Source organism: Myxocyprinus asiaticus, chromosome 3 (assembly GCF_019703515.2).
Source record: "Myxocyprinus asiaticus isolate MX2 ecotype Aquarium Trade chromosome 3, UBuf_Myxa_2, whole genome shotgun sequence".
Lineage (NCBI taxonomy): Eukaryota > Metazoa > Chordata > Actinopteri > Cypriniformes > Catostomidae > Myxocyprinus > Myxocyprinus asiaticus.
In genome coordinates this window covers 34,848,639-34,859,882 of record NC_059346.1, presented here as the reverse complement: position 1 = coordinate 34,859,882, position 11,244 = coordinate 34,848,639, and the positions used below count along the sequence as shown (strand labels likewise).

The window sequence follows — 11,244 nt, the reverse complement described above, 5'->3', positions numbered from 1 at the left end:
ACTTTACTGAATGAGAAGCTCTCGAGACACTATTTATATCAATAAGAAAACATATAAAACTTAGATTTGGGTGGGCCTCATAGCATCACTTCCCCCTATATACTGTACAATATGGATATAAAAACAGTGGCACTTTTCAGTTTATACCTGTTTGACATTATGTATGAATTAAACAATTAAAAGTTCAGATGTGTTGGTTCTCTCAGAATACAAGCAACATCTCTGTTCACCATTACACCTGTGCTTTGATCTTATCTCTCCATCTGTGACATGTTGTATCATGTGGCATCTGTTGTTGTTGTAGAATGGGAGGGGAGAGGCAAGATCTGAGTGACCTTTAGAGCTGAGTTCAGTGGGTAAATTATCTGCTTCTGTGATCTTAATGAAAAGTCTTCAGTGCAGAGGTCATCTCGGCAGAAATGCAAATGATCTTGGTTACTATAAATTATTTCACTGTTGTTTTTGTTGTAAAGGGAGAGTTTTTTTTGGTATGTACTAAATTGATTCAAATCAGTCTCGCAGTTAGAGATGCCCTGTTTTTGCTTTCCTGGGATGTGAACAGTTGTGTCAGACAGAGACATAAAGAAGTTCTCATCAAACTCCTGCAAACAGTGAACTAGGCCAACTGTGAAAAAATTGTGCTTCAGAAACATTACTCTGGAAACATATATGGACCAAATTCCTGGCAAATTAAATCCAGTCATATTTCCATATGGTTTTGATCATAGAGTTGCATTTGACTATAACTGACTTCAGTGTACTTGGGGTCCACTTGTGTGGTCGGTATCCATTTGCCGAGCACAATGTAAAACTTGTCTGCATCAGGAAAAATGTACTAGTAAAGGGCTTCGGGTATTCTTTACTTGCCAACTGGGATTTCCCTGGTATGTTAGTGGATAACTCTATATGGAGTTTTGAGTGAAAATGATATTATCATAATATTCTTCTGTATCTCAGTCTGTTTTCAGATTGAATCAGGGTTACATTTAGAGTTAACGTTAAGAAACATGTTGTGTTGAAGTTGGAATTCAGAGAAAAGTTCAAGCCTATGGGTTCATGGATTATTCTTTCATAGTGAAATATTCATGCAAAAAGCCAACACACTTAGTGGGATGCTACATATTTATGATGTAAATGGTGGTAGACACAAAGTCATAATAAATAACAGATTAAAATGGCAATTGTTTTTACTAGAGTTTAGTGCATATCATAAAACAGAATCAATTATTTTGGTCTCAAGAAGGAAGTGATTCACTAAGAAATACTGTGTTAAGAATACAGAGTTCAGCTTGTGAGAGAGTAAAATATTATAATTCATCAGCTACTCAAGAGTCAGGTACTGTATTACCCAGTATTATCATGTGTACATGCAGGAATCTTTTGACATTTTTACAAAATATATTTTTTAGGAACACTTTTAATATCAGGAAGTAACACATATCTTTCCTCATTTTGAGCAGTGAGTCACATTGGTTTCCAGCTAGCATGCTTTGACTTTTTTCATGCATGTGATCTGATGTGAGTTGTTAATGAGGGTTTATGAACGACGACCAGGTAAAGCAGCAGCAGACTGTGCTGACCTGCTTTTGCCCTTGTGTAGAATTGGTTGTTAACTTTTGTTCCAGATTTGAGACCAGTTTTATGTTGGTAAAGGCTAATAGTAGGTTGTAAGAAGCTGGTCCTGGATCAATGCAAAAGTGTGGCATTTGCTTGAGAATGTAGCGGTAAATATGATCTGGTGCTTATGTAATTGGAGCACTCACTTAATTTGTTGGACAGTAGTCTGGGTGAGTTGTTCTTCAGCTGGCTTGCATGAAATATTTGGGTCATCTATGATGTCAGTCTTGAGTCAGATAATAGTATTTGGATTAACTAAATTGGTTTCCTTGTATACAGAATGCCTTCATTATATATTAACTACTTCTAGTATTATTTTTATAATGGGATAAGACGGATCATCACTTGTTGAATGAGGGAGCCATTAAACACGTCAAGCCAGTGATCATGATAACAAAGTGACACCAGTGAACAAAAGTGGCAACGTTTCAGTCACAACATTCGTCAGACATTTACAAACACAGAGTGCAATAGCACCAAATGCAAAATACGTTGTAACCAATCAGCGCATCTGATGGCCTTGACGTAACAACCAATAACAATCAATTAAATAGAGGACCTCTAGAAAACACCTATAAATACAGAAACGAGAAACATATACATCACATATATACACAAGCACATATACATATAATAAATTACAACTGGAAGATAACCCGTGACATTATTACAGATCATTTTCTTTATATATATATATATATATATACACACACACACTACCGGTCAAAAGTTTTGAAACACTTGACTGAAATGTTTCTCATGATCTTAAAAATCTTTTGATCTGAAGGAGTATGCTTAAATGTTTGAAATTAGTTTTGTAGACAAAAATATAATTGTGCCACCATATTAATTTATTTCATTATAAAACTAAAATTGTATTAAAACATTTTTTTTTTTAAATTGATGACTTGGACAAATAATAAAGAAAAGCAGCCAATAAGTGCCCAACATAGATGGGAACTCCTTCAATACTGTTTAAAAAGCATCCCAGGGTGATACCTCAAGAAGTTGGTTGAGAAAATGTCAAGAGTACATGTCTGCAAATTCTAGGCACAGGGTGACTACTTTGAAGATGCTAAAATATAACACAGTTTTGATTTATTTTTGATTTTGTTTAGTCACAACATAATTCCCATAGTTCCATTTATGTTATTCCATAGTTTTGATGACTTTACTATTATTCTAAAATGTGAAAAAAAAGAAAAAAAAAATTATAATAAAGAATAAGTGTTTCAAAACTTTTGACCGGTAGTGTGTGTGTGTGTGTATATATATATATATATATATGAGAGAGAGAGAGAGAGAGAGAGAGAGAGAGAGAGAACTCTAACTATACACCTAGTATATCTACAATATCACATTAAATAAGACTTCATCATTAAGTCCCATCGGTGATAAGGTTTGAAGTGTGTAGATCCAACAAATCTCATGTCTCTGTTAAATCAATTCAATGCACCAAAGTTCTTGGTGGCATCTTAGCACTCTTGATGCCACAAAAATGCAAAGAAGAGACATCATGATTGAATTCAACAAAATGAGCTGAAACAGGGTAATTTAGATCTTTTCGCCTGATCGAACTCTTATGTTTACTAATTCGTTGTTTTAACTGACGTGATATTTTACCCACATATCTAAGACCATAAGGACAACGGATCAAATACACAACATGGGTAGAGGAACAGGTGATAACTGAGTTAATTGAAGACCTTTTACCAGTTCGCGGATGACAAAAAAAAGGATGGTTTAATATTATTACACTGTGCGCAATTTCCACATCAATAGTTCCCATTTGTGATTGGACTAAACAGTCTCTGAGATGCTATATGGTATCATAAAGTTACTACATTATATTAGAATATTATTTAGTCTCCAGGCTATTTTGTAATTCTTTATTTCAGCACAGTGCCTGATCATCTCTCTTTGTGAAGTTGAGTGGTAAAATATGACACATTTTGAATTAGTTTCTAGCATTAAAAATGCTTTTTAGAATCAACTTCGAGTTAACCTTCAGTAATTCAATTTACTGCATATCTTCAAAATACATCTTTCTGTTAGTGGCTTTAATGCATTATAAAAAGAGACAAAATTGAAAACAGAACAACATCCTTCATGCATTCTTCCCAAACATTTAAAACATCTAAATAATTCAGGTCATCTCACACTTTCCACATTCTTAATGCTCCACCAAGGACTACAAAACAGGGGTGTGAATACCTCTAGAGGAGAAGGGAAGCTAGGTCAGACAGTCTGTGCTGATTAAACATTTAAATGTGTATTTAGCTGGGTGTATGACCTAACTTGAATGGACTTGTAGCTCTTTCTCATCAACAAATGTGAAAATGTGTTGTTAAGTAAACTTGTCTTCAGTTTAAACTATTGCAGAGAGCACAAGAGTGTTAGCTTTTCTTTTCTTTATGAACACCTCCACATTTCAGTAATTCAATGAACAATTATTTCAATGCTTTGAGGTTACATAACTGGGCCCATTGTGGAGGTGTAACATGTGAGATCAGTTTCAAGCTTAATGCCCTCCATATTGAGATGTGTGAATTTATTCGGTTTTATTGTCAAAGGGATGAAGACACATTATAATTTTCACACCACATTTAAAGAATCCTTTGTAATGATTCATTCATGTCTTTTTGAGGTTTAAAGCTTTGCAATGTTTTTTCAATTTTGCTAAAACATTTATATAATAATGAAATATACTACTTTATGTAAACATTTCTGAACTCTATTCAATCTTTTTGTTTTATATTATCTTGATAGACTCCTTCAGTTAAGTCAAGTCATTTTTATTTGTATAGCGCCTTTCACAACACACATCATTTCAAAGCAGTTTTACAGAAGATCAGGCATTAACAGAAGATAAAACTGTAATATTTATAATGTCTTAGAGTCATCATTGTGTAGTATGATAAAATACGATTGTGAATTGTTTAAAAATAAGTAATTACAGTGAGCAAGCCGAAGGCGACTGTGGCAAGGAACACAAAACTCCATAAGATGTTGGTTAATGGAGAAAAATAACCTTGGGAGAAACCAGACTCACTGTGGGGGCCAGTTCCCGTCTGGCTAACATCATGAATATAATGCCAATATTACTTATGTATAGTGCATGTCATGGTTTAAAATTATTAAACTAAGTAAGTGTTAAGGGTCAGTGTTTAAAACAAAGATTTTGTATGAACTGTAAGATTAATGACTAATGTCTTTGAAGTTCATCCTGGATTAACTGCAGAAGTTCACATAGAGGCATTGTCCTTGTTAGTTGGCTGATGAAGGGTTTTGTTGACAATTAATTGATAGTCTTATGTATTCCATTTCAAGAGTGTAGTCCATTATTAGACCGAGGTGATGCAGGCAGAGATCAGTTAGGTGCATCGCAGTTCAACCTGGCCGGTAATTTCGGTGAGGTCTATCCTAATTCCAAGGTTTAGGCTATGGCATATGAAGTATCCCATGTCTTATGGTTGGAGTTGGCATCAGTTCATCCTCTGAAGTCCATCGTAATAGACTGACGTGATGTTTGGCTGGCACTGGCTGTTATTAGTCATCATCACACAGCGACACGTAGCAGTGGAACCCAACACCAAGCAGGAAAGGAGCTGGATCTGGCTGGTTCTGGTGACCTTAGGATAGGAGTCCCGAGGTTGAGACAGGGAAACAAATAAAATAATATAAGCATAGATGCCATTCAATTTATTGCAGAGTTATAGATCATGATCACTGTTTCTGGTTCCGGCAGACCTAACTAAAGCAGCCTAATTGTGAGTTGAAGGAAAAATTAGGTGTATGCCTGGCCAAATAGATGAGTCTTTAGTCTAGACTTAAACTGAGTGAGTGTGTCTGCATCTCAAACAGTGTTAGGGAGACTATTCCATAGTTTAGGAGCCAAATATGAAAAGAATCTACCTCCTTTTGTTGATTTTGATATTTTAGGATCTATTAACAGGACAGAATTTTGCGATCGTGATGGAATATAGCGTGGTAGAAGGTCACTTAAGTACTGCGGAGCTAGACCATTCAAAGCTTTGTACGTAGTTAACAGAATTTTATAATTAATACGAAATTTAACAGGTAGCCAATATAACGATGATAAAATGAGGCTAATATGATCATATTGCTTGGTTCTAGTAAGCACTCCGACTGCTGCATTTTGAACCAACTGAGGTTTATTTATTGATCTTGCTGGACATCCTCCCAGTAATGCATTACAATCTATATCTTGAGGTCGTGAACGCATGAATTCGTTTTTCGACATCAGCAACAGAGCATGTGTTGTGATTTAGCAATATTTCTTAGGTGGAAGAATGCTGTTCTACAAACATTGATAATTTCATTTTCAAAGGACAGATTGGTATCAAATATAACACCTAAGTTCTTCGCTGCTGAAGATGATGTAACAGTACATCCATAGAGAATCAAATTATATTTTAGCGGCTTGTTTTTAGAGGTTTTTGGTCCAATAATTAGTACCTCTGTTTTGTCGGAATTGAGTAGAAGGAAATTTCTGGCCATCCAATCTTTTATTTCATTGATACACTCTGCTAATTTGGAGAATTGTGAAATCTCATCAGCTTTTGAAGAAATGTAAAGTTGGGTATTGTTGGCATAACAGTGGAAACTTATTCCACGATTCCTGATAATATCTCCCAGGGGAAGCATATACAAGGAGAAAAGCAGAGGTCCTAAAACTGATCCCTGTGGCACTCCATACTTTACTTTTGTTTGGTCTGACAATTCATGATTTACATAGACAAAGTGGTAGCGGTCTGCTAAATAGGACATAAACCATGCTAATACAACTCCACAAATGCCAACATAATTCTCCAACCTATTCAAGAGAATGTTGTGTTCTATCGTGTCGATTGCAGCACTAAGATCTAAAAGCACTAGAAGTGAAATGCAACCACGATCAGATGATAAGAGCAAGTCATTTGTAACTCTGATAAGTGCAGTCTCTGTACTGAAATTGTTCATATATACTATTTCTCTGTAGAAATGAACATATTTGGGAGATACTACCTTTTCTAGTATTTTCGACATAAACGGGAGATTTGAAATCGGTCTATAATTAGCCAGTTCTCCAGGATGAAGTTGTAGCTTCTTAATAAGTGGTTCGATAACTGCCATTTTAAAGTTTCTTGGGACATGTCCTAAGGATAGCAAGGAGTTAATAATATTAAGAAGAGGTTCTGAGATTACTGGGAATACTTCTTTTAAGAGCTTGGTTGGTATTGGATATAACAAACATGTTGTGGCTTTTGATGTTTCGATAAGTTTTGTTAGCTCTTCATGAACTGTGACAGTGAAGGATTGAAGTTGCACTTGAGGAAAATTATGAGACAGTGTTTTCTGAGGTACTGTGACAGTTGATTGCATAATTCCAATTTTATTTCTGATTATTTCAATTTATCAGTAAAGAAATTCATGAAGTCATTACTCTTGTGCTGCGATGGAATATCTGGTTCTGTTGAGGCTTTATTCCTAACCAATTTAGCCACAGTACTGAATAAACACCTAGGATTGTTGTGGTTATTTTCTATGAGTTTGCTAAAATATGCTGACCTGGCAGCTTTTAGTGCCTGTCTGTAGCTACAGATACTATCCTTCCATGCACAGCGAAATACCTCTAATTTTGTATTCTTCCACTTGCGCTCCATTTTCCAAGCTGCTCTCTTGAGAGCATGTGTGTGATCATTGTACCATGGTGCAGGGCTTTTTTCTTTAATTTTCTTTAATCGAAGGAGGGCGATACTATCAAGAGTGCTAGAGAGTGGCCCCAGTTAGTCAGATACTATCATTAAGACTATGAGCCAAATTACTAGAGAGGAGAGCAGCACCTTCCCTGGAGGGGTGGAGTCCATCTCTCTTTAGCAGGTCAAGTCTACCCCAAAACCTCTTCCAATTGTCTATAATTCCTATTCTAGTTAAGGTGGTGGTTAGAAAGTCTATTGTGTTATATAGTTCACTGCACTTATTTATAATACTTATCTTCATGTAAATAGGTCACCTCGATATGTGCAGTGGTATATCAGCTTTGTTAAATTATTTTGTGAACTTTTGATGACTTTTAACAATGTAGGTGTCATTTAAAATGACAAACAAATTGATACCATTGCTGTTTTAAAACTTCACAGTTAACAATTCTTACTGTAAATGTGAGAGAGGTGATGACCTCTCTGCCCACTGACCTGCAATGAGAGGCAAAACATCTCTGTAAGCTGCTTTAATTTTTCACTGTGGTCTCTGGGGGTGGGGGTCCTCCAGTATCAGTGAAACTCCAAGTCACATTCTGAAAGTTTTAGACATGTACTATGTGTAAATAGCACATTAGAAAAACACAAGGAATTCAAAGACGACTAGATAGGTACAATTTGTCAAGACAAACTTTGATGTTGGCTTTAAAAATTTTAGCGCTGAAATTTAAAATAGTTTTAAAAGCTTTATGTTTTAAGGTTTTACAGGCCCAACAGACAGAAAGAACGTCAGATAGATAGATGGATAGATGATAGATAGATGGATAGATGGATAGATGATGGATTGATAGATGATGGATAGATGATAGATAGATAGATGATAGATAGATGGATAGATGGATAGATGATGGATTGATAGATGATGGATAGATGATAGATAGATAGATGATAGATAGATGGATAGATGGATAGATGATGGATTGATAGATGATGGATAGATGATAGATAGATAGATGAATAGATGATGGATAGATGATGGATAGATGGATGGATTGATAGATAGATGGATAGATGGATGGATTGATAGATAGATGGATAGATGATGGATAGATGGATGGATTGATAGATAGATGGATAGATGATGGATATATGATGGATATATGATGGATAGATGATAGATGATAGATGATAGATGATGGATATATGATGGATATATGATGGATAGATGGATAGATGATAGATGATAGATGATAGATGATGGATGGATGGATGGATAGATAGACGATAGATAGATGGATAGATGATAGATGATGGATGGATAGATGATAGATAGATGGATAGATGATGGATGGATGGATAGATGGATAGATAGATGATAGATAGATGGATGGATAGATGATAGATAGATTGATTAATTTGACAGTTGGAGTTTGAAATCACAAACATTCTTTGGCCTGCTAAACATTCCATCATTGTAAGTCTGGTATTTTCTTTGGATATTTGATCATCCTTTACAGGAAAATTGAAAGTCAGGTCAGTTAGAAACAGTCTTAAGGTCTTTGCCAAATTTAGTGGATGTAGCTTGAAAGCTTTAAGAGCAGTTAGCATTTGAAATTTTGGTCTTGGTTTATGGATTTTGGACAAACCCTAAACAGCTTAAAGTGTAGAACAGTATGTTGACTTTTTCATGCCAACATAATGAGACAAGATGGGCATATTAAACCATTAACAATGCATTGTGTTTAACACAATTTCCTTATTAACCTATTTTAAAAAAGATACGTTTTTATTAGTTATAACTACAGAAACCATAAAAAAAAAAAATAATACCCATTTTAGCTGTGGATTAGGATAAATTATAAATTCATTAGAGTTCGTGGTAATAGCAGAAAAATTCCATTCGCTGGAATGGGCTTTTAGTTCTTGTTTCAGTTGTCTTTTTCGAGGGGAATTTTCTTTTTTCTAAGTACATGATGGGCACGCGGGTTGCTGGTACTCTTCCCTGATTGGCTTTCTCACGTTCTCCAGCACAGCCTACTACTATAATTTACTATTCCGCGCGCTCAGTCTCAGCAGTCAGCACACTCGCTTGAGCTCTTGGGATGAAAGCACGTCTCTCACATACCGCAAGGATATATTTATACTTCTCATGCGCTCGGATGCCACAGTCTGTATCCGAATGAGCTGGGAATACGCACGGTTTGGCAACGCGGTTTAAGACTCGTTTCAAGAAATAAACGTTTTTTGAGATTTGTTTCTTTTGGAGAGTGTGTTTGCATGTACGGAGGTTCTGCTCGCGCTCCCATTGAAAGGCAAACTTCTGCAGGGCTGATCTTCAGCGGAGCCGCATTTCATTTCGAGGTGAGAAACTCAGGTAATGTTTAATAAGGCCGAACGAGAGGTCCACTCGATTGATGCGTTCTAGACGATAGTTTTGCATAGCGTGGTTTGCATGTAATTAGGCTGTGTTGCACATAAGAACCAGCTTGTGTCCTTCAGTAATCATGAATAGATTATGCGCAAATCTTTACATCGCTGTGCTGTAAAGTGGCTGTCTGTCCTACCCGATAAATCAACTAAATGCACGATAATTACCACGTGCTGTTAATTTACTGTCGTGGTTTTGATTGTGATTTCAAGATCATGTAGAATGAGAGTAACACGTACTATATAGTAAAGTATGTATAGTATGCATGATAAACAGTACGCACTAAATAGATCGTGTGCATCTACGTTTGCCCTCGGTACATTTATTTATTTAGTTTCTTTACAAAAATGAGCATGACAACTTAGATTTTTGAATGTTGCTGAGAGTATTCAGTGGAAAATAACATTTAGATAGTGGGGCACTTAACAGCTTAATCATCTGTCATTTGTTTTTTGTTTTTTTTTCATTACAAAATATTAACCTTCATCCTGAACTAGTATGAGATGACAAAGATGTAGTCATTTGGATAATAGTTTAAAAATAAATCCAATGACAAATTATCAGAAAGTGTCCCTTTTTACCTGTATTCACCCAGTATTTTAGTTGTGGTCTTGATGTTGGTGTATATGAGAACTGTAGGGTTTTTCTGAATATTTTCTAATGGTGATTTTAAGATGATCATTAGCCATGTGTTTCTCCCCACATCAAATAAGTAAGCTGTTTTAGAGTTAAGTAGATTGCTTTCTTCACTAGGCTGTGGTTAATCTGTGTTGTCTACACATCAACTGCCCTACAAGTTGTATTGTGTAATGTATGGTGACACAGGAGTCTATGTACATGTCAGAAAGGTGACAGCACCTATTAAAATTTTATCTGTTGAAATTACAGTCTTTGTGGATCAAGATTGTGAAGCTGGATTCTACTTTGATCTGCCTCAGGTCTCAGTGATTTGGCTGCACTTTGCCCTTTAGTGAGATTACTCCTCTGTAATACCAGTCTTGCAGGTAGCTCAAAGTGCTTTTACAGTGAGAAGGACATTATGCCCTGCCAATTTGTTTCGCCAGCCAAGCCCTTTATTTACTCAGACACACTTGAGTAGTTTCAGTGAAGCCACAGCTCCCTTCCTCCACTTTCTACACACACACACACACACACACACACACACACACACACACACACACTCACACAAAAACATGTTAACCTTCTTTCTTGGACAGAAACCATGACTCAATTTGATAATTTTTTTCTTTTCTTTATACACTGAGAAAAGACATTTTCATGTCATATTTCCTATTCTTATGAGCCTTGGACTTTGACATTTTTATTTCCTCATTTCATGATGTCTTGAAAATTAAATATTTTTTTTATCGTAAAATGTAATTTTGCACTTAAATCTGCTTATTATGGTACATATAACAGTTAAATTTCTCTCTTAAAGTAATGTACAGTAAATACATCAGATACATGTTTGTTCTGATCTTGAGTGCTTTGATCTAA

The 11,244-nt window shown here is 35.7% G+C and overlaps 1 protein-coding gene across 2 annotated transcripts in view; it reads left to right on the top strand.

Moving 5' to 3' along the window:
- The first annotated feature begins 9,399 nt into the window (after positions 1-9,399).
- Positions 9,400-11,244, top strand: part of LOC127429585 (ras-GEF domain-containing family member 1B-A) — a 35,748-nt gene continuing 33,903 nt past the window's right edge. Inside the window, exon 1 of one of the 2 annotated variants that reach the window (XM_051678711.1) lies at positions 9,400-9,680. In XM_051678711.1, coding sequence (XP_051534671.1) covers positions 9,597-9,680 — 84 coding nt within the window. In that variant the 5' untranslated portion in view covers positions 9,400-9,596. Of the gene's footprint in view, positions 9,694-11,244 lie in introns of both variants that reach the window. The other variant, XM_051678717.1, reaches the window with a different exon arrangement.